Source organism: Macrosteles quadrilineatus, unplaced genomic scaffold, assembly GCF_028750875.1.
Source record: "Macrosteles quadrilineatus isolate MER2022 unplaced genomic scaffold, UCM_ALF_1.0 Scaffold_1__1_contigs__length_201487025, whole genome shotgun sequence".
NCBI lineage: Eukaryota > Metazoa > Arthropoda > Insecta > Hemiptera > Cicadellidae > Macrosteles > Macrosteles quadrilineatus.
Window position 1 is genome coordinate 173,524,415 of NW_026542594.1, and position 23,368 is coordinate 173,547,782.

At 34.7% G+C, this 23,368-nt stretch overlaps 2 protein-coding genes across 4 annotated transcripts; one reads left to right on the plus strand and one right to left on the minus strand.

Moving 5' to 3' along the window:
• Nucleotides 1–376: 376 nt before the first annotated feature.
• Nucleotides 377–12,595, minus strand: LOC128990151 (BUB3-interacting and GLEBS motif-containing protein ZNF207). Of its 2 annotated transcripts, none has more exons than XM_054412432.1 (10): nucleotides 12,362–12,595; nucleotides 9,348–9,474; nucleotides 8,472–8,607; nucleotides 6,832–7,036; nucleotides 5,817–5,919; nucleotides 5,617–5,717; nucleotides 5,155–5,287; nucleotides 3,878–4,009; nucleotides 2,762–2,933; nucleotides 377–1,916 (listed from the first exon to the last, which is right to left on the minus strand). In XM_054412432.1, the coding sequence occupies exons 1-10, from the start codon at nucleotides 12,400–12,402 to the stop codon at nucleotides 1,813–1,815; spliced, it is 1,254 nt and encodes a 417-aa protein (XP_054268407.1). In that variant the 5' UTR covers nucleotides 12,403–12,595; the 3' UTR covers nucleotides 377–1,812. The 2 variants fall into 2 exon arrangements, with proteins under 2 accessions (XP_054268407.1, XP_054268400.1); XM_054412425.1 differs by having other exon boundaries at nucleotides 2,747–2,933.
• A 1,347-nt stretch (nucleotides 12,596–13,942) lies between these two features.
• LOC128990165 (RWD domain-containing protein 4) lies at nucleotides 13,943–22,245 on the plus strand. Of its 2 annotated transcripts, none has more exons than XM_054412445.1 (5): nucleotides 13,943–14,075; nucleotides 17,017–17,148; nucleotides 18,664–18,773; nucleotides 19,246–19,417; nucleotides 20,484–22,245. In XM_054412445.1, the coding sequence occupies exons 2-5, from the start codon at nucleotides 17,044–17,046 to the stop codon at nucleotides 20,664–20,666; spliced, it is 570 nt and encodes a 189-aa protein (XP_054268420.1). In that variant the 5' UTR covers nucleotides 13,943–14,075; nucleotides 17,017–17,043; the 3' UTR covers nucleotides 20,667–22,245. The 2 variants fall into 2 exon arrangements, with proteins under 2 accessions (XP_054268420.1, XP_054268427.1); XM_054412452.1 differs by having other exon boundaries at nucleotides 13,953–14,075; nucleotides 17,032–17,148.
• Nucleotides 22,246–23,368: the final 1,123 nt, after the last annotated feature.

The window sequence follows — 23,368 nt, forward strand, 5'->3', positions numbered from 1 at the left end:
GTGAATCATAATACTACCTTGTATTCCATTTGCCTCATTGCCAAATTTAGTGTAACTGACTACCCTTGTAATAATAATAATTCTACAAATTTTGTTGTCGAGGTTTGAAAATATGAATATATTCAACTTACAATTTTGTTGAAAACATAAACTGTGACGAGACATAATTTTGTCATGCATGATGATGGACATAGGCCATAGGACATAGTTTAAAAAAATCAATACGGATCGGTAAGGTTCCTTAAAACTAAACCCCAATGTAGGTACCGGAACCCTATAAATCAGCAAATATCTGATCAAACAGCAATAAAGCTGACGTTTAATCATCGGGTTACGTTCCTTTAGATTTAAAGGGTGAAATAAAAATATTGTACAGTTCGGGGAACAACAATCTATTTATTACAATTAAAATATGAAAATCTAGACAAATTCACAATGCATGGACAACAGTTAAAGCCAGGACTGAGAAAACAATAAGTTATAAACCTTACATTTGTATGTTAAAAATCTTACTAAGTCTAAGATTGTGATTGTGTATCCAAACCTGCATTAGTCGATTGTGGAACTAGGCGATGTTTTGAGGGTAGTGCAATAGATATATAATTTATCTGAATATTTAATAGAGAATGTAGGACTAATTTTAAATGTTATATCAAGAGCAAAAAATAGGCAAATTTATAAAGACATCACCAGGTTCCACAATCCAATGGAGATGTGCCAGCCGTATACAGGTCAGAAAAGTTACACTTACCGGCTCAAGACACAATACCAACAGGTGGGGCTCTCAGAGCAAAAAACCACTCAAGATGCTACTCCAAAATTGTCTACCGGAATTTATTTTCCACTACCAAATTCCGTTTCAATACTACTTTAGGAAAACCTCAAGATTGTTATAAACGTTATCACTCGTTATTTGTGACAGCATAGTGTTCTAGGACATTTGCCAATTAATGGCAGGATCGAGTAAAAAGTACTATTTACTATGTGAATATTTCAGTATTTGTACATAAAAAATAGAAATCAGCTGCTTATGAAAGAATGACAGTAATAAAAATCGCCAAGCATAACGAATCATAAAGATTTTACTTAAAACAACAAAACTAACACATTAAAGTGTCCAGCTTAAGCCAAGCTAGTAAAGACATTGAAGATTAAGCCTTTGGGTTGTATGTGCTTTTGAAGGAGCATCCATCTCATCTTACCTCTCAATCAGTGGGAGTATAGGAGGTCAACGACACCAACAGGAATGGTCTAAGCAGGCAAAAAACTCCATTCCGATTCAGTTGACTGCCAGAATCCACTAGCATTTGAAGATTATAAATTTATAGACATTACTAAACAACAAATAATTTTTTAGTAATCCATCAAATATTAATGAATTTTTAAAAATAAACATATTTACAAAATGGATTACATGAGGAAGAAGGGAATTTGAACTCTACTGGGTTTGAATTTAAACTAAGTGAATATTGCACTTTCAAATATTTGTGAACAATTTTGTTAAAGTTAGATGGTTATGATAATTCTCTTAAATAAAAATGTTATATAAATATTCGCCAAAGAGGTTAATAGCCCCCCTAAGAGTATTAAATTTGAAACGCTAATTAAAAAACCACATACAAGAAAAGAACCTTCAGAACTTATACTGTGGGTTTATGAACTGTTACAATGTAAATCAGTGACATATTTTAAGATATAATGGTTTAAAACGACCTCTTGTTCTGATGACAGTGATGTGTTCTGGTAGTCAACCGAAGGCCGTTATCTCCTTTACGGCCAAAGTAGCCAGAGCCCCTCCAAGATACCTTCGGATCATCTGAAGCGTGGCATCATCGGCAGCATCGGGGGCCCCCCAGGGAACATCGGCGGGCCCCCGTAGGGAACCATACCTCCGGGGGGGAGAGCACCAATCAAACCTGTCAATCGTGTTGGTATAGTGTAAATATAATTGGTAGGGAGGTTAATTTTATGTTCATTATTCTTTAAAAGTTGGACACATTGAGTTTTAGATGCAAGACTAACATAACCGAACTTCCACTAACGTAAATGTGCTTACAGCTCAAAAAAAGCTATAGCTGACTTCCTGCAACCTGGGAGTCAGGTTTAGAACCATTGCGTTTGGGCTTTTGGACCATTATGCCTGTTAGAGGGGTAGACTATCAATGGCCAATCAGTGGTCAAGTGTTTTCTATCTGGTAGGAAGACAACACTGCAGATGTTTGGACTCTGTCTCAGTCCGATGTGTAAAAGTGTAGTGATACGTAGTTGGAAAAATTCTTCATATTTCAGTACCTACGTAAATTATGAGTGTGTAATGTGTATAAAATTATCTTATTTTTTTCATTGTCAGTGGATAATACAAGACCATAATAAAAATCAGCGACATTTGTATGACTGATGCTGCTCTGATTTTTTTAAGTATTCATTTTACTCATATACATGATCAGCTGATAAAAACAATATTAAGAACTCTCCTACCACTCCACGTCTGGCCTAACCAACCATCCAGCGACAGGGCTCCTACATTCAGTTGTAGACACTAGCAGATTCAAACGCAGCGCTTTCACTGGCTCAGTGAGAGTTCTGGTTAAGGTCTATTCTGTGCCAGAAATCAACTTATAGAGACCATAATGTTCTCAATGTTTAACAAAAAGCTGTCAAAAATGAAAAGGGATACACTAGCCAGAGATGTAACAAATAGGCAACTAAACATTTAAAGAGATGGTCAAAACTGTATGTATATTACCTGGGTGTATGTTACCTGGATGTATGCCCATGTGAGGAGGCCGCATCATACCCATGTTGAAGGGGGGCCCCGGACCCATGGCAGGCCTCAACATGTGCCCAGGCAGCATGGTGGGGGGGCCCGACATCATACTGGCTACAGACACAGGCACAGTCACAGGGAACCTGGCCAGCATTGGTCTGCCCGGCTACATACACAGAAACACGTTCAATCATTTGCTTAGTGAGCTGTAGTTCTAGTAATAGATTAAGAATAAAAATATAGTTTGTTAAATCACAAGTTAAAGGACAATGAGTTCTACGATATTTAAACATAAATGTGTTTAAGGTAATTCAGTCTTCTAAAAATTTAAACAGCAGCAAACTCATGTAATTACTTGCGAGTTGCGGTAACACAAGAATTGCATAAACACTATGCCGCAATCGTGACAACACCTGTGATGATTTCAAAATATGCAATCATCTTAGCAATTATCTATACACTGATGATTATTTTAGCAATAGCAGTTTAGTTATGATTTCCTGTGATTGCGGAAACAGCCGTTTTCATTACTTTTGATCTTGGCAACGTCGGAGCAAAACATTATGAGTGTCTCACATCAAGGTAAAATCTGTGATTTCTTGCCTTTGCGGAAATATCCATATATCTTTCTGGCGATCATGCAACACTCAATACCTATGATTATTTCTCACAATAGTGGTTGTGGCACTGTACTGGGATCGCAATCAACACCTGTGATGATTTCACGCAATCCTGGCATCCTCATCTCCACACCCATAACTATTTTATGTGATTGCGATCACAAATGTGATAATCTTGCAGAGGCATAACAATTTGTCACAATTTGTCCAATGATCACAGCAACGGCCACGATCATTTCTTACAATTGCCGCAAGGTCTATGATCATTTCTCACATTGACGACAACGTTCGAAACATTGTCACACACAGGTGTAGGAAGTATCACCTCAAAATAAAATTCATTCTAAATTTTACACAATTCAAGTCTAAGGTTAGGAGGTAATGGACAATGACAAGCGAAATTTAAATGAGTTGAACAATTTTTGTCTACACTTTAACTAGGATAAAAAAATAAAGTATAGGACGACTATGTTAAGTCTAAATTACTTACGTCTACAGGGGTAGGTGCCACAGACGAGGGGGTGGATGTCACTGGAGTAGGGGTGGTAACGACAGGCTCCTGCTTGGGACTGGCTACCACTTCTGGGGCTTTGTACTTAGGTAACCTTGACCTGAACTCCTCCTGAAGGGGGAACGCAGAATGAGTGAAATGTCAAAATATACTTAAATGATCTACTGGAGGTGTATTTATATATTACAGGATGAAACTTAAATTTAACCTATTAGCAATCCTCCACTAGGACTAGAATATCTAGACACATCTTGTTACAATACTTTTCATTGCCCCCAGCAAAACCTCTTTTAACCGCTACCTGTTTAAGAAGATTCTAGGTTAACTGGAACCTCAATAAAAAATGTCAATCAATTGGATACTTAACTTGGCGATACTAACTAAAGTGGATGGTTGGGCTGGTTTGAACAACAGAATATAACGGAGCAGACAACACAAATTTCACACCTTGTTAGCAAACAAGTTCAGAAAACAGTTGTCAATCCTAAGATGTCAAATTTTAAAATAAAAAATGTAAATTAATTAGGTACCTGAAACTATGCCTCTGAAACAGTTTAAAATTTTTATGCATCCGACAAAGACAGTCCAGGAAAATACAGGTCATTGAAAATATACTTTCTAGTGAATCTTTGAGGTTGAATTTGAAACTTTTGATTCAATAATGGCTATTTGCCGTAGTAATAAATAAACAATTTCTTTCAGAGATAAAAACTATTTTCAAAAGCCAGGTGGTGAGTGGGCCAATCTCTTTCAACAGGTTCGATGGTAAATGGCACACTTGGATTGGAAGTCTTTTTGAGCAATTAGTTTGACATCAAAACGACGGATTTAACTGTCCTTAGCATAAATTAAGCAACACCTTAAGATGTTAAGGTTTCTACAGCCCTTTCAATTATGGATGTGTAAGTTGTTGTAAGTAAATTGAATGAACGTTACAAAAATCAATTAAAAAATTTAAGACTTTTTCCCGTATCAACTCCCGAGTTGGTCAAGGGTCTTTTTTCCCTTTTTACTTTTGTCCAGGTGCAATATAAACTTTTACGGCAAAATATTAAATGATTTGTAACTTTGAATAATTCACTAGCCTACTCCTCAAAATATTTAACAATCTATATATTTAATACTCAGTTGTATTATTATTTAAACAACAACAAAGTTTAGTCGCCAAAAGTGTATTAAACTAAATGTTTAACTAGGCAATATAAATTATTTTAGAATAACAACTTGCATGCAAATATAATTCTAGGTAAACGTACCAATGAAATATCTTCCTGAGGATGAATGATCTTGCTAGAAGCACCAACTGTGTTTATGAGTGTAACTTTGGACGGCTCTGGATTCGTAGGTGTAGAATTTGAGGTTGAATTTGTCGTTGAACTACTAGAATTACTGTGGAAATAGAGATCCATCATTAAAAAGAGCATTGATTGTGGAAAAGGTTTTAAATCTACACATTATTATTTATTTTCTTACTCTGGCAATATGACAGAGCACATCAACGATTCAATATCCTTTACATTGGAGGAAATGATGATATTAAGGATATCATTGTCGCTACAAGCTACAACATAATTTTTATTGAGACTTTTATGTAGATACTTTTCATCTAAATCAAATTTTGAGACTCAACAAAACGAATCAAAACAACATGACTTGTTGCGTAAAAAAAAACTAGGATTTCACAAAGACCTTGATACACATTTTATAAAAGAACTTACCTATATGCAGGAAACGTAGGCTTCACGGGTCCAATATTGGATTGACTTGTGATAGGTTTAAAATCTGCCCCTACTGGCGTTGAACTTGATGTCGAGGACGCCTGAACAGGAAATAAACATAAGATTTAACACTCTAAAGTCTAATACTTGTGTAATATAAAACAAGAACCTTACATTTAACTGTCGTGCATTTAACTCACCATAGCTGCAGCACTGGGGAACAGTGGTTTGTTTTGCTGAGATGGAGGAGGACCCATGGGTGGTGCGCCTGGTAAAGGAGCTCCTGGACCCATCATACCCATCCTGCAGAAAACAAACATTAATGCTGTAGCCTCATTACATGACAAAACTGTGCTTTATCAGCATTGGTCAGAGGTTTTTTTTTTAGTCTGAATACAGTAGGCTAAATAAATCTTCAAAGTACCTACTTTCAAGTTTGCAAGCAACAGCTGAAATCAAGCATACATGAAAGGTTATACCTATAAATAATTAAATGTCCCTTTTGGCTCTCTGCTTAACAGGTTGGTATATTTGCTAGTCTCAAAATAATAATGTACATCTATTTCTACATGGCGCTCAGTAACAGGTAATCCAGCACTGCTGAGCAGCAGATTTAGCAAGGGTCTACTACACTGTAGAACAAAAAAATATTCACAAGTTCAATGCGGCTACCAATAAAATAGTCGGATCAGAAAATGAAATAGGCCTATTATACCGCTATACCATATTGAAGTATGAAACTGGCACAAAAGTGGCAAGCGAAATGTCACTCCTCGACAGTGGTTAACCTCAAATTTTTTCCCCTAAGACGCTAGGCAAGATTGATTTTCACATCACTTCAGGCTAGACCTAGGGGTTGCGACAATATCACTTCCATTGGTGATTTGGCAGGATTTGAACAAGGGACCTCAGGGACCTGGATTTGACGTTCTAACCGCTGGACGAGATTACTCGTCATGTACAGTGAACGTGTTAAATTTAACACATTCACTACAGGATATGGACGTCACACTCATCTGTATGATCAGTCTCCTCATAACTGATAGTGAACTTGTTAAACTGGGCTTAACATGAAGTCCTTAAAGCCAGCTATCACCTTCCTAAGTGACCTTGAGTTACTAAATAATTGTTAGAAGAAATTTTACGTTTAGGCCTCAAACAAGTTACAATGCATTTACAACAGCTAAAATGCATCTAATACTAATAACATCTTACCCTGGTCCCATAAAAGGAGGGCCCATTGGACCCATATGCCCCATCATGGGTCCCATGGGTGGCATCATAGGGTGTGGCGGAGGCATCATTCCAGGGGGCATCATACCGGGGGGCATGCCAGGCGGGGCGTTACCCAGCAGCCCCTCAGGTTTACTCTTCTTTGACTGTGGTTCATCATCCCCACTGTCAGGAGATGCTGCTCTGCCTGTCAACATAGATAAGCGAATAAATAGAAAAAATTCCTATCCAGCCAATTAGATTCTAATGCTTAAAGTTGAAACCATCAATTGATTTAATTTAAAAAAGTGAAAGTTGTATTTTGACATATTCTTACAAAGATATTACTAGTTTGTAGAACATAGGTGTTTTAAAGGCATATTCCTATAAAAGATGGAAAACAGGAACATGACGTGATTTAGAATCTGACCTTGTGTTTGTGATGTAGCCCTGAACTGTTTAATTAGACTACTGTAAGGTACATACATTCACGTCAACAGTTGAACAAAGTAGTTAGTCAAACTCACAGCTTGTTTCGCCTATTCAAGCATTGTCAAGTGATTTTCTTTCCAAGAATGTTTCATATAATACTAATCAATGAGTCAATGACATAATAGCTATTTACCTTACAAGTGTAGTAAGAGCGTTTTTACATCACGCAGGTGAATGTTGTGCAACGAGCGGAAGCGAGTTGCATAATTATCTAAGTGATGTAAACACGCTCTTGCGTAACGTGTAACGTACAAGATTTTACCTGACCCAACAATATACAGGAGGTTACGAAAAATATTTTTCATTATCCATTTCACTCATCTTCTAACAGTAACGTTCATTTACAAACAAAAGCTAGGTTAGGAAAATTCTTCAAAACATGACAATATAATTCAAGTGCACAGCTGATTTCTAACGTTGAACGTCGTTGGCTCCATAGAGGTATATTTTTTAAGTTAAGCACTCAATGTTATTTAAATGGGTTTCATTACCTCACCGAGTGAGTTTTTTCAACTTTACATCACTCGAGAAGTAAAGAAGTTGTATACATCACGCTTGGAATAGGGAAGTTTAACATGGCGGGTTAAACACAAAGGTTATTTAACGACAAAAAAAGTCTTAGTCTGCCTCAGTACCACACCCATTTAGTAGTTGGTCTACTTTAAAAGTTTAAATGTTTTTTTTATGTTTACATGCCCTACATGTGTAACTACTTATTAGAATGACTTTGACAAGTTTATTATTAGATAAAACATTCGTAGAAAGGAAATCACTTGACAATGCCTGATTAGGTGAAACATGTTGAGTTAAACCATTAATTACTTTGTTGAACTGTTGACGTAAATGTATGTACCTACCTTATAATTAGTGCTCGATTTGAAAAAAATGAGGTACCGAAACTGTGACCTTATGTGATTTGTAACTATTCAATGTACCTATTTATGCTAATATTTTTATCTTCACTAAAGAGAGGTACCGGAACTCTGTTTCTCTGCGTTCCCCCATAAATCTAGTACTGCTTATAATAGTCTTGTGTATAACTTAAAAAAGTGTTATTCTCGGAAAAGTAAAAATATTTATCTGAGAATATAAATTTTACCATCAATATGGCATAAGCCGCTTTAAAACTTAAAACTAGCAAAATCAAGTACCTTGTTTTCCCTGCTTTTGCCTTTCATGCTCTTTCAGGTCTTCAGGAGGTATACCTTCCATTCCATAAATTTCTATTTCTATATTTGACCTAGACGAAAGGGAATTTGGAACTTTGTCTATCGCTTCTTTATGAACCTGAAAAAAATGGTTACAATGTCAGGCAGTATAAAAAGACCCAATAATAGGCATAATTCTGAAGTGACCAAGTCAACCTAGACTGTAAAAATTTAAGAAATAGCCTAGAGCAAGTTAGGTTAAACAATGCATTGGTGTTCAACTAGACATAATCTCTAGAGAAAATTAAATTAATGAACACTTTAGAACTACAATTACTGTACTTTAACGAATATTTGGCCAAGTAGGCTTCGGTTAGCTCAGTTAATCCAAATTGTAGGAATATAGTTTCATCCAACTGTAGGCTATTAAGTACTGTTGAGCTAAATAAAGGTAAACATTAATTTTTTAAGATTATGTAATATTGTTTTTTAAAAAATATCACAGAGGTGCAAATATTGTGGGTGATTCATTACAATAGGCCTATGTCTGAACTTATTGAAATCAATGAGGTAGCCTATATATACAATCAGTGTTAGCCGTTTCAAAATCAAAGTAATCATTACATTATAAATGCACACATCAGTTTTAAAACTTTTAAGTTGCAAATTGGATTAATCTTTGGCTTAGTAGCTTACATCTTGTTCACAAATGCAGTAAATAATAATGAGTAGAAAGTAAAAACAACCAACAAGTTTCGGTATATAAATATATACAACGACCATATTAAGTTTTAAAATGCCAATTAATTGCAAAGATCAACACAAAAAAACACATAGGTAGGCCTACCGGTACGCCTAAAAATAAAAATTTCAACTTACCTGCATGCAATGTATTGATAATCCTGGCCCAGTGTACAGTTTTTTATGACATATGTGACATTTGAAATGTTTAGCTTTTTGATGCTGTATTAATATCTTCTCATCTTCAAATTCTCGGTTGCAATACCTTAGACTTAGTTAAGGATAATAATTATTGGGCAGGCATAGGTAACATTTTAGACGTTTTATTTAAGCCTAGTAGAGTTTAAAGGCCTAGCCTAATTGGACAGAGACACTAAATTAAAAATTAAAACAAACACTGCAACATGGCTCCGTTTCACTTCAAAACACCAAGTAAGTTATAAAGTAAGGCAAAAGTTGAATGAAAATGACAAAATATTCTAATTTTAAGAAAGAAATAATGTAGGTAGGCCTACATAGTTTCATAAAATTTGAAATCTAGGCCTAACTTAAATGTAGGCCTACCTACCTAAGTAAGAATAAATAACGTATATAAGTTATTAAAATTAGGCCTGCCTTGGTTTGATAAAATAATAAAATTTGAAATATAGGCCTAGGTATTTTTAAGGCCTTTAAATAAGAAACAAAACATACCTATAAATGACAAAATCAATAGTCAGACAAACAAGCTGTTTGACACTATCATCACATTAGAGAGGGAAAGTAAACCAGAATCCACCAATCAGCTGATTTCGGATGACATCACCTTGACCTTTGATGGAATTCCAGCCGCGGCCGGCTTGTTGTAGGCGTGCACGAATTGCGATCGTTCCTGTCTGTAAATACTTTGTAATAATAACTGAATATGTTTTGTGCTCGGTAAAAATTTTTAAGTGTACTCAACAAATCATTCTACGACCATTGACTTGATGATTTGAGCGTCGTAATGAAATAGGTTGTCATAACAGAATTGGTCGTCATGTCATATCAGAATCAAAGAATATTAAACAAATAAGTTTATTTAATAATTTAAAATAATAACTTTCCTTTTAAGAAAATATAAGTTTTTTGTAGGCCTACCTATTAAGAAATGTTATTATTTTTAACTCAATAAAATTTGAAAACTAATATTTAGATAGCCTATGAAATCACTACCTAACTTAGATCGGATGTTAATAAGTTAATGTCTGCATGTAGGCCTACATATACATATACATAGGTACATACAGAAGACCAACATCTTAAAAACAGAAACAGACCCAAGAAACTTGTATGTGATCCGTCTTTTGTCATTGTTTCTGGTGTTGCCAGTAGAAGGCCTATCTGAAATTTCAAAATCGTAGGCGGAACAGAATAGATAAGTTATTCACATCTTAGTTCACAAACACCCCAAAAATAGGTTCACAATTAATTACCCCCGCATTGTAACATGCTGAGGGAATCAAGATATAGGGCCTGTGTCAAGTCATAGGCCTACGGTAGTAACTTATGTCAAGTTTGATCGTCTCTTTTATTATTGGGACATATTTCCAACCTGAATCTTCCACACCTTTATCCGGTCTTTCACGTTTTTCGGTGTTAATATAGCCTTAACATTAATTTCAATTAATCCTAAAACCCATACTCCATCAACCAATCTTCCTCGATTTGTGCTTTCTTTTTCCAATCTTACATTCATCTACCTCAACAATGACGCCTTCTTCACCCAACAACTCTTCTTCATCATACAATCTATCTATATAAGAAACACACACTTCTCTACAAAACGATAGGTAACCAATTGGCAAAAGTTTTACTAGGCTACTTGTGATCAATCTAGTTTCACGAATGAGAATCTCGTAGTTAGTGATGTTTATGCTGAAAAAGTAGGTAGGCCTAGGGATTAGGCCTAATGTCAAAATATTTACAAACCCAAAGTGAGAATTTTCAAAAATAAAGTGTTTATCAATGCATAGATAATGAGTGTGATTTAGATCGTTTCTGACATCTAAAATCTACCTGATTTTCATCTCGTATTCTAACTTTCATATCTTTGTTACAGACGTCACATTTAGGAGCACCGGTTACTTATCAGGTAGGCCTACTAATCCTTGATCTTACATCCAATTGAAACAATTTTCACGGATTACATAAAATAGGCCTACTCTAGTGTAAATTCTCGAAAACTTAATTCATGGTGAAGTTCTTTTAAGCTATTCCCTACCTACCTACTTACAAATAAAAATAATGAAATAAACAAAATTGTAAATAACTTATTGAAACAAAAACAATGCAATAATTGATGTAGGCCTAGGCTATAGGAGTAAGTTAGGCTAATATCGATTAGGCCTAATCGATGTCGATCGATATTTTCATTCGAATGAGTGTAGGACGTAAGTTTAAGTAAAGTGCAGCCCCGACATGGATCATATTTAAAAATGGCTGCACTTAACTTTACGTCCTACACTCATTCGAATCAAATATTGATTAAGTAGCCTATTCGATTGTTTCATTCGATATATCGTTTGGTTATATTATATTATATTATTATATTAGATAACCTTACCTAACTAACCAAACGATATATCGAATGAACCAATCGATTAGGCCTAATCGATATATCAATCGATATTTTCAATCGTACGAGTGTAGGACCTAAAGTGAAGTACACAGCCTTAAAAATTGTTATGTTTATGATCCATAATGTACCGGTTTGGTTCAAGTATTCGTGAATTACACTTATTTCTAGTCACAGTTCTAGTGAGGTTAGTTAGGCCTAGTGCCACACCCTGAGCCAACTTAGGCTAACTAAAATGTTACCAAATTGAGTAGGCCTAACTTAAATGCCTAAGCCTAATAGGTAGGCTAAATTATGTACATCTCACTTTAAAATATCAATAAACATAGGCATTAATAGGTTAACTCATCTGATTTGCTTCAGCAAATGGCTCTAGGCCTAGGCCTAGACATTCATAACATATGCTAACCGCCTAATGGCCAAGTAGGACAGGATTAAGAACTCAGACCACTAGGCGGCCTAGGTGAAAAACGAAAAATTAAAATTCACATAGATTTACAATTATATTAACATCAATCTTAGGCTACTCAAATTATTGGTGAACTTGAAAGGATACCAGCACCAAGGCTTGCTCTGCTTCTTTTTCTTGCGACCCATTTTTGTATTATAAACTTCTAACGGATTAACTTTAAATCTATTATAATAATATATCACAGTTAAACATTGCAATTACTTTCACTTGAGAAAGGGCAGCAGTTTTCTTTAAATGGTTATTCGATTAGCAGCAACAAAAATTATTTTCATCCACACGGAGAGCTATGATAAAAGAAATAACTTTCAACAAAATGGAGGAGCGGCAGCGGCAGCGGAGCAGCTAGCAGCAGCCAGCAGCCAGCCAGCGCCAGCAAGCAAGAAAAGAAGAAGAAGGAGACAGCACAACAACAAAAGAAGAGCTACGCCATAAATATATATCTATATATACAAGAATTATATATTAGAATTATATATATAGCCTACAACTACAACTGCTGCGGTTGTAAAATTAAATTAAAACTGCACTAGTATATTGTACACATATGCACCTTATCTACCGGTCGTGGTTATTTCGTAAACATTATCGTGACTAAAGGCGGCCGTGACTAGTATTTGTTCATTTATTTATTCATACGGTAAACATAATTTTTACAATCAATAATACATGATGAGTGGCAAGTTAACAAGATATTTATAAATTTAATATATATATATATATATATATAAGTCTGATTCAGATTCATCCTGCTAGACAATAAAAAAGATTCCCAACATGAAAAATTACAAAGACATCAACAGGAATGCACCAAAAATGCATTGACAAAGATTACCATTAAACCATTAGCTGCTGCCAGTGCTGCCCATCGATCTCTATTATTAGTCGTTGAATATTTGAATTATTTTGCCTCTAGCTCACCGTCTCTCTGTCTATTACTAATCGCGCCATGTTCAGCAGGCTTTTTTCAAGGTCCTCCAGTAATAAAAATAAGTTATAATAGTTTTGTATTCTAGTCCCTATTACCATAGATAAAACATTACTGTAATTGATATGTTTTAATCTAACACCTCTCACCACCTAGGTAGTTGTGATGCAAGTCTCCCAAAGTGCTCCCAAACATTAAGCAAGGGCGTTTACCTGAAATAGGAATGTTCTCCGAGGGTCGGGCGCATACTTTAGAGATGAATTTCCCTTGAATATGTGTTATTTGCCACCACTCTAGGATTTGTGTCATTTGCCACCACCATTGACTATATATACATACAGGTAGGTATCAATGCCACCACGCTATACCTGGCTGGGTGAGTCATCAACCCAAACCCTAGTCCGTCGGTCATCACCTCTCGAGGCACCGGCCGATGGACCAGGAAATACCTATTATTCACACTATCACCCTCTCCCGCAACATTTTTATGGTAAAAATTCCAACACTCTCTTTAGGAGTAGGGAAATACATGACGGAAACGATTATTTATTGCTTTTACCAAAGATTACATATGCTAACGCAAAATTTTGCGTTAGCATATGTAATCTTTGCTTTTACTTTTGTCAACAAACAGCTGTTACGATACAACCCTACTTGCGACGTTGCCACTTCGAAGGCAGTGGCCTCTTAGAGTTAAAGGTGGCTGTGGAAAATAGTGAAAAGCATAAGAAGAACAGAAAACATTTGAGGTTAAATTCTAAAATTGTTAGTTTTTTGGTTTTTTCTAATCTAACCTCTAAATCTACCTATGGCCAATCCAACGGCGTAGATAGTGTTGCTGTTTATTTGCTATAAATACAATAATCTACCTAAGTAAGTAACCTTAGTCGTAGAATTTGCAAGTATTATTGTTTCGAATGTTTTAGTGCTATCACAACCTAATCTTTGTTGTTGAGACTAGGCCTAGGCCTACTGCTACTATTGTACGCTATGCCTAGGCATAAATAACAAATAAGGTTGTGTTGTGCCCTACAAATTGGCTAGGACCTAGGCAAACTTAATGGATATTCTATAACATGTCTGTCTCCTACTACTGCGATTTGTGTAATTGCATTGGATTAACTAACACTCAAGCGTAGCCTACAATGGGGCCCAGATGTTGACGTAAATATTAATCAATCAATTACCCTATAAATCGATCAATTATTTATGATGGAGGGATTTACTATGTGCATATTCTAACCCTAGGATGAGTGGCGCAATCTTGTAGTCTTGTGATTGACCAAGGCCGACATGTCATTAGACACAGCTGTTAATTAATAAGCCCATACAGCCAATGGCAGCTAAGGTGGACTACTTACAGTTTAATAGTGGAATCCGAACCACATTTTTTCCTTTCAATAAACGAATTGGTCTTATTAAGTTATCAGGATGGAACTGCGGATAGTCGTAGTACTCACTAGTGCAGACGTTAATCTACACCAGAGAGCATTGCATCCACAGTGCATGCCTATAAATATCCACAATTCGTGACCTCCTAGTTGCTGGATTACAGGACGATGCCGTCGATGCCACTGTCCCAGTCACAATATAATTAGCTGTTTGGGCTATTAATTAACAGCTGCTGTGCCTAAGGAAAATGTCGGACTTAGTCTCTTAGTCCTTAGGCCTTGGGCGGCCTAACAAGACTACAAGATCGTGCCACTCATCCTTCACTCATATTTGGGTTAAAATACGCACATAGTGATGTCTCCATGTCTTTAATACCGTAATAATTGATTGATTGATTGATTAATGCAACTAAGCCATAAGCCTTTTAAAAGACTGTCATGCCTTAGTTTTACAAGAAACTGTCCCCACATTAATTAAATTATAGGTAGACTTATTACACATTTTCTAGGCCTATTAAATAATATGAGTGGAAATCAACCTTTGTATAAAACTTAATACAGTAACTTAACTTAAGTTTTTATCCAATCTTTTTCGGCTTAGGCCTATCTTACACATTGGTACATTCAATCATAACAAAGAATAGGCTGTAATAACTTAAGTCAAGTCTTTCATCCAAAGTCGTTGTACTTAGGTGGCGTTCCCATCTCAATGGCTTGCTATGCTAACTTAGGCACCTACTGTAACTTAGTCAACCCTTCGGTAACATTGATCACAGACGTCACCAAAAAATAAGTATTTTTACACTATTATGATATGAGGTTAAATAATATCCTGAATTAAAAAATGACTGTCGTTTTCCTCGAAGTTAAACAAGTTATAGGTCTCGCCATTCTAAGTTGAGGCAGCCCAAACTGACCGGCAGGGTCATTACCGGCTGGTCCCGCCCAACCCTTTATAATCCGATTAGTGACACTTCCGTGAACGCTCTAGTTCAATAATTATCATAATAAATTTAAAATCCGATTTATAAATTTAGTCATTTACATTAATAACATCGATTTAACAACCATTTCCGTTTTTGTCCCATCGAAAACGGACAATGTTTACGGTTTGTGAGCTTTAAACAAAAAACTAAGTAGGCCTAGTGTAGATCCCAAAATCCAATGTTAATATTGAATACAATATAAGTATCGGAAAAATAAACTTAAGATATAATATAAAATTTATATTAGCCTAAACTACTCTATAAAGATACATAAATAGTAGAAATAATATAACTATACAATATGTGCAGCACTGTGTTAGGGCCTAATGTAGGCCTAGTTTCCATTATGAAAATTAAAAGCTATAAAAATGAACCATTAATTCTATGATTTCGATGTATGATATATAGACTGATACAAAAATGTGAAGATGATTCAATGTTTACTTTGACGAGGGGTTGAAACTACCCGTTGGGTTGTCGAGCTATCGCGTCATGTCTTTACCAGGAATTCCTCCCTTCCACAGCGAATATCTCGGTGAATCATAGTTCCTGGCGATAAATACCAACATGTGTTATGGTCATTTCTGTCTCTACATTTCACCAGTGATGTCAGCTTCAAGGACTCCTGATAGAACCATATTGGCAGAAAATTATAAAGATACACAAAATGGAAAACCTATGAGCAGTGGTCAACGAGAAGTGATTTTAACGGTTTTTGGTAAAGACATGACGCGATAGCTTGACAACCCAACGGGTAGTTTCAACCCCTCGTCAAAGTAAACATTGAATCATCTTCACATTTTTGTATCCAGTCTATATCATAGGGCCTACATCAAAATCATAGAATTAATGTTTCATTATTTTATTGCTTTTAATTTTCATAATGGAAACTAAACATAACACAGTGCTGCACACATTGTATTTACCATTATTTCTACTATTTATGTATATTTATACATAGTTTAAAGTTTATAAAATCTATTTTTGTTTTTATATTAAAGTTTATTATCTTATGTTTATTTTTCCGATACTTATATTATATTCAATATTAACATTGGATTTTGGGATCTACACAATGTATGGTTTTTTGTTTATAGCTCACAAACCGTAAACATTGTCCGTTTTCGATGGGACAAAATGTAAATGACTAAATTTATACATCGGATTTTAAATTTGTTAATGATAATTATTGAACTAGAGCGTTCACTGAAGTGTCACTAACTTAATCGGATTATAAACGGTCGGGCAGGACCAGCCGGTAATGACCCTGCCCAGTCAGTTTGGGCTGCCTCAACTTAGGATGGCAAGACCTATAGGCTTAATTGAGATTAAACATTAGGTTAAACCAACCTAGCCTCAAAATGTATGTGTTAATATAAGTTAGCCTAGGGTCGTTACAATCTTTGTTAGGCTAATTGTTTTAATTTCATATAACAGGAATACTTCGTCTAGGCCTACGGGGTGATGGCGGAAATAGAGCAACAAGAGGAGGAAAAGGAGGTTTTGCTCTCTATTTATGAAGGAGATCCTGCTTTCAAACAAATATCTCCCACAGTATACCAATACAAGGTACTGTAGCTAATTCTTTGTTGTTAACACTGGTTTGATATAGCTGAAGCTACTAACAAATATAATTATACAGTAGAGTCCCGCAAACTCGGCACTTGATAACCCGGCAGTCTGGATAACTCGACCATCACCTGGCTCAGAAAATTAGTGATTTTTTGAGTCAGAGTTTAACATGGACTCAAGCCAGCTCAAGTCAAATCATTCGCAACTCATAGGCTACCAAGGATTTGCTGTACTATATCTGATGACTTAATACTAACTTGTAATATAAATAAAAATAAAAAAGGTGGTTAAAAAGCTTAAAAATTGTATTGTTCTTATTTTGAATCCTAGTTTCCGATAACCCGGCATTTCACAAATTCGGCAACCTTCCAGTCCACATTACGCCAAGTTTGCAGGACTCTACTGTAGTTGTTACTTACCACCTCTAAAGAAAATTTAATATTATTGGTCTCAACATTTATTTTTTAACTGGAAAGTGAGATTAATTGGGCGAAGCATATTTCACTTTTTAGTGGTACAAAACAACTGTGTTATCATTTAAAACTCAATGAAGTCATAAATACTTAGTGTAGCCTAAAACTAACTTAATAGGCCTAGTCTGATAAATAATGTTAGGTCTGTCTTATCTTTTACTACAATAAGTTACAAAAATATTTTAAAATTTATAGAGCATCGGTTCTCAAACTATTGGTTGAGGAGACCAAACATAACAAATTGTTTGTAATTACAGACAATTAAAGATTTTACAACGATTTCACAAAGAAATTGTTAGCTATTATGTAATTCAATATTGTAAATTGGTGTAATCCGTTAGCAATAGGCCTAAATAAATGAATAAATATTATGATAGATTCTTCAACTATCATTATCTTTTGTAAATACAAGACATCGGATATTGATTATTTTGACCCTAAGTAGGCTACATTAATAATAGCCCTACTAGATTCAAAAACAGCCCTCTACTTTTCTAGAATAAAAACAAATGCAAATAAAGTCTCTGGTAAATAGTAGGTAGCCTACTAATAAATTCTTTGTTTGAAGTTCATTGTTGGTGATGGTGAGTTAATGTTTTTCAAAGGTTTATTGCGGACATTTTCCATCACGAATGTAAAAAACAATACACAACGTTTTGGGATCTGGAATCTGATCCCGTCCTCAGGTGAAAAAAACTACTAATAAACTTAAGATCTAAATAATTTTAAAATTTTCAAACAGTGGGTAAGTAGGCCTAGTTTTTGAACTAGATATTGTAGGCTATTTTTTAATAACATCATCTTCACAATTTTCATTTAGGCCTCGTTAAGTTTGTGTTTTCTCAGTGTAATGATAGCATAGTATAAATTTTAAAAATTAGAAGAAAGGGGTACGCGAGAAAAGAATCCAAGGTGGTAGAGGGTCACCAGGAGAAAATGTTTGGGAAACCACTGTTATAGAGCATGTTGGTATAAATAATGTAAATGATATTTTGTATTGAATGATTTACAACTGTATAATGAAAATGTATGTTTTTAGTACGGCAATGACGGTGAACCAAAATCCTTCTTGTTAGAAATATCTTGGGGCAAAACCTACCCAACAGAAAAACCCAATGTGAATTTGAATACATTTTACAACAAGCATATGTAAGTAAAGCCTAACTCAAACTGACATTATGTATTTTTTTATATATATTATAAAAAGTTTAAAATACCTTTAACTGCCTCGTGATTCCTCTGCTTCTATACTGGACTACTCGTTTCAATGCATCAGCCACTCTCAGGTCACAAAACTTGAAGAAACTTTAACCATTCTTGAATTGGCCGTGCAATTCCATCACTGGGATTGTTTAATGTGAAAGCGCTCATGCTCTTCTAACTTATAGAAAAAATTGCTCATACCTTTTTACCCAGACAGAAGACTTGTAGGCAACCCTATTATTGTCAACTAGTGTTTTTAACATCGGTAACTTGCTATGTAATTAATTCATAAAATTTAAGTAATTGTAGGCCTAGTTCCTACTGTTGGAAAATCATTTTTAGGTTTATAGGTAGTCATTTTAACAACTGGACCAGAGCTACACAAAAAAACTGAATTAAATTTGTGTATTTTGTGTAGAAAGGAATCAGTTAAACAAAGGATATGTGAGCATTTGTTAAACGAGGCAGACCAATTCCTGGGAGAAGCAATGACCTACACGTTGTTCGAATCAGCTCGAGAACATTTAGAAGAACTGACTGCGGAACAACCAGAATCCCCGGATGTACCTGTTAGCGAACCTAGTAACGAGGTAAATGTTTAACTTGTTCTGTTACTTAGACCAGGGGTCTCCAACCTTATTTACCCTAGGGTCCTGTATCATTAAAGTTATAAGTTCTTTTTCTTTTTTAATTTGTCATTTTTAAGGCCATTATTAACAAATTAAAAATATAGAATAATAAAGGCATCAAAATAGATTTTTCTGAAAACTATTGGTATAAACAAATTCCCTGAGGGCTCTGCCCCACAGGCTGATTTCCTAAGGGCTCTGCCTTGCCAGTACATGCTTTAAAAGTTTACATTTAATTAATTAAATTATAAACAAACAGCTGGCCAATGTTTTAACAGCTGTATGCTTGTTTACTTAAAAACTGTTTTTTCATCACTCCGTTCCGAGAGTAGCTGTTTTCAATGACAGCTGAATAGCTGATATCAAAAAAAGTAATTGTTTCATTCTCTAATTTATAACAATGAAACCCTTGCTTACATTTTACACACCCACTTTTTTTGGCACAAAAATTGTGTCATTCTCAGGCTGTTCTATGACATAGCTTTATAGTTTTATTTCCTACCGGAGACCGTAATTTTTCTTTCTTTCAAACTACAAAATATCAATTCATTTCCATTACTCAAATACTGTCACACTAAAAGACAACTGGTGGATGATGAGCATTAATATGTGGCTTACTGTAGGCAGGAGCAGGTATTTACACTTTTTTTCAATGTTTACCAATTATCGGCAATCTAGAGTAGGGATGAGCATTGATAGATCAACCATCGATACCAATAACTTCGTCTTGGAAACATCGATTTTTTTGGGGCTAAAACATTGAAGTTTTTCATCTGCTCTCTATACTGCAATAACTAATCAAGGTAAAACTAATTCAATTCATTCATGGAAAATACCAATATTTGTCCATAAACATCGATGCTCGTCAAAAATATTGATGTAACGTAAACATCGGTACTCTACTATGGATGTAAAAAACATCGTCCATCATGTGAAAACATCAAACATCGACTATCGATGCTCATCCCTAGTCTAGAGGCAGTAATACCATAGTTATTTGTTACTAAATTTTGTTTGTTATGTTTAGCTGCCGGAGGAAATTGTTGAGAAAAAGGCCGCAGTGAAGAAAGAGCAACTTAGCAAATCTCAAAAGCGGAAACAGTGGGACAGAGTAGATGGTAAAGGAGAGAGACCGAGAGGATGGGATTGGGTAGATATTGTGAAACATTTGTCTCAAACAGGACCAAAAGAAGACATACCCTCGTCATAGCCTCAATTGTTGTTAGTTACTGATAAATTAATTAACAAGTATATCTTGGAAAGGGTTAGAGTTCAGCTAGCTCATCTGAAAAATTGGAATCTTGGGCTTTACCAATAAAAACAATTTGTATGATAACGTTTTTTATAAATGCCTTGATTCGTAATTTCGTCAGGGAGGTTTTCTTAACTCCAGCCCTTTCTAAAACAATCATTTGCTACATAGCTATCAAATTGATGAGATTAATTGATAGAAAAATCACTAACTAATTTTTGTAAAGAAAAACAGTTAACTCAAAAAAATTTTACGCCTCTAGGAACGGAAAAAAATACAAACACTTTTACACCTTAAGCCGGATATTTCCTTTTGTAAAAACTTGTAGACTTATGTAATATATGATCGGCACATGTATAAAGAGATATATATTTTTTTAGGTTTCTTTTTCAACTTTTTTTATTACCCAAAAGAAATTTAATTTTTAACTGTTTTCCATGTTTGAGTGAAATTAGAATGGTTGTGGATGCGTAATATTTTTGTTTGCATATGACATTTTGGTGTGGTTAGTATTGATTAGTATTCAAGCTGAATGAATTGTGAATGTTTTGTTTAAAGGTAGGCCTAATTGTTGACCAACCTTGAATCTGATTGTATATATGTATGTATGTGTGAATCTGTAGTCAAAAAAGCCTATCAATGAATCTTTTTTCTGATTGAATCCGTGATGCTCTGGTGTAGTGTTCATATTTATTATAGTTTTAAAATTAAGGCAATAATTGATATTTAAAGCAGCACCTTTGAGTGAGTAGCACGTCAGAATGTAAATGCACCGATGTTGATTTCGTGGGCTTACGTATCGGTGAAGCCACTTAAATTATCAGTGCAGTTCAGTCTTTACTGTTTCGGCTCACCCCTTGTTTTGCTTGTTATGTTCCTGGCACAGGCCTTCGAGTGCTATAAGGGTGAGGATGAGAGGATAAAAGTGGCTGGCAACCTTTTTATAAAAAAGGGGGATTTGAAAGTAACACATAGGTATTTTAACATTATGTTTGACCATGAACTACAATTTAGAGTGTCCATTTTACCCAGTTTTTATTTAAATAACAATCTATATCTATAAATCACTAATAAAACAATAATATGAAAAATAATTTATTGTAACGACATTCATAAAAGGAGGAGCAGCTAGCTTACCTTAGAAGAAATACAGGTAGGGTATAGAACACACAGAAAACACATAAAACACACAATATAACATCCTCACATAATATTGTGTGTCCTGTATTTCTTCTAAGGTAAGCTAGCTGCTATCCCCGTTTATACTAACTTACTTATTCAAAATCCTGGCCTAGCACTTTACCTGAACAAAACTTTTATATTACTGTAATTAGTTAATACAGTTGCTTTTACGGAACTGAATGAACACAATTCTTGTAGGCCTATATACAGAAGTAAAGGAGTGATATTGACTGTTAATATATTCTTTTAAAAATTAGTAATATATTAAATAGGAATTTGCTAGCTTGTTTTAACTGAATGGTTGATATTATTCCAGAAATTGAACTTATACAGTATACGTAAATAAAAGGGCTTCCAAAATAACATTGGTTTATTTTCCCCCAAATGTACATATCTGCAATTTGATACTCATTATTCCCAGAAGAAATTAAAACTCTGGTTGTTTCCCTGAAATACTATAAAGCGTTACAAACCACTTAAAATGATACAGTCAGCTGACGTTTCTTATTTGATTACAGGATTAAACTTTTGATTTTATTTCATTCATGATATTTAGGGGAATTGTAAAACTAGCTTGTCAACAATATTGTTGATTTTAAATCTGTGGTTTTATTCTGTTGACACCAGAATTCTGAGGGTTTATTTTTGTATGTTCTTAGGTGATTGTCAAAACTCAATTGAACGTAAAATGCAATTCGAATGAAAATGAAATTCAAATGAAATGACAATAGGCATCATTCGCCTATTGGGTCTGATGATGATTGGAGTCTCCAATCGAAATCGATCACCACTTACCATCTTTTTTGTATATTTACTGTCTTGTGAGTAACAGCATTGACTATATAACACTACTAGTGTTACATAGTCAATGGTAACAGTATAAGCGTAAATATATGTTTAAGTGTTTTTGACGTTTCTTTGATTTATTTTTCCTAAATTTAATAACACGTTGAATGCTATTAAGAAGTTATCCAGGTACCAATCAGATAAATAAGTATTTTTTTTAAAGAGGGTTCCACCCTCCTGCTGGTTACCTCGTAAACATGATAGTACAAAAAATAATGTATCATTAAAGTGTTTATTGAGTTGAAATAAACTGTAAAATATCGACAAAAACCCAAACTATGCAATGGATGAACTAAAAGTTTTTAGTTAATTCTTATAGTATTTACAAAATAATTTTGAAAATCCGTAAATTAGTCTCTTTCACATGTGATTTTAACTTTTAAATAATAGTTAAAAATAAAATTTTCTCCAACCATTAAAAGCTCTGATATGTTAAAAGCACAACAAACACACAATCATTTAAAACCAATTAGTTTTTGAAATGTCGAGAACTTGTACAATAGAGGCATGTTCAATCTCAAACTATATTTCAATACATATAATCCACCAGTTTGAATTGTATTTCAGGCTGCTGGGCAGAACCCACTTAATAACCAAACACCAGGCCTAATACACATAAAAGCTTCTAGCTA

What these genes read in the sequence shown, in the direction of transcription:
- LOC128990151 (XM_054412425.1), bottom strand. Translation starts at nt 12,402, where the DNA reads ATGGGTCGCAAGAAAAAGAAGCAGAGCAAGCCTTGGTGCTG. An exon ending in TCCCCAGTGCTGCAGCTATG is followed by an intron (nt 5,718 to 5,816) that starts GTGAGTTAAATG and finishes TTTCCTGTTCAG; the next exon opens with GCGTCCTCGACATCAAGTTC. An exon ending in CTCAGGAAGATATTTCATTG is followed by an intron (nt 4,010 to 5,154) that starts GTACGTTTACCT and finishes TTCCCCCTTCAG; the next exon opens with GAGGAGTTCAGGTCAAGGTT.
- LOC128990165 (XM_054412445.1), top strand. Translation starts at nt 17,044, where the DNA reads ATGGCGGAAATAGAGCAACAAGAGGAGGAAAAGGAGGTTTTGCTCTCT. An exon ending in CCACAGTATACCAATACAAG is followed by an intron (nt 17,149 to 18,663) that starts GTACTGTAGCTA and finishes GTATGTTTTTAG; the next exon opens with TACGGCAATGACGGTGAACC. An exon ending in TTAGCGAACCTAGTAACGAG is followed by an intron (nt 19,418 to 20,483) that starts GTAAATGTTTAA and finishes TGTTATGTTTAG; the next exon opens with CTGCCGGAGGAAATTGTTGA.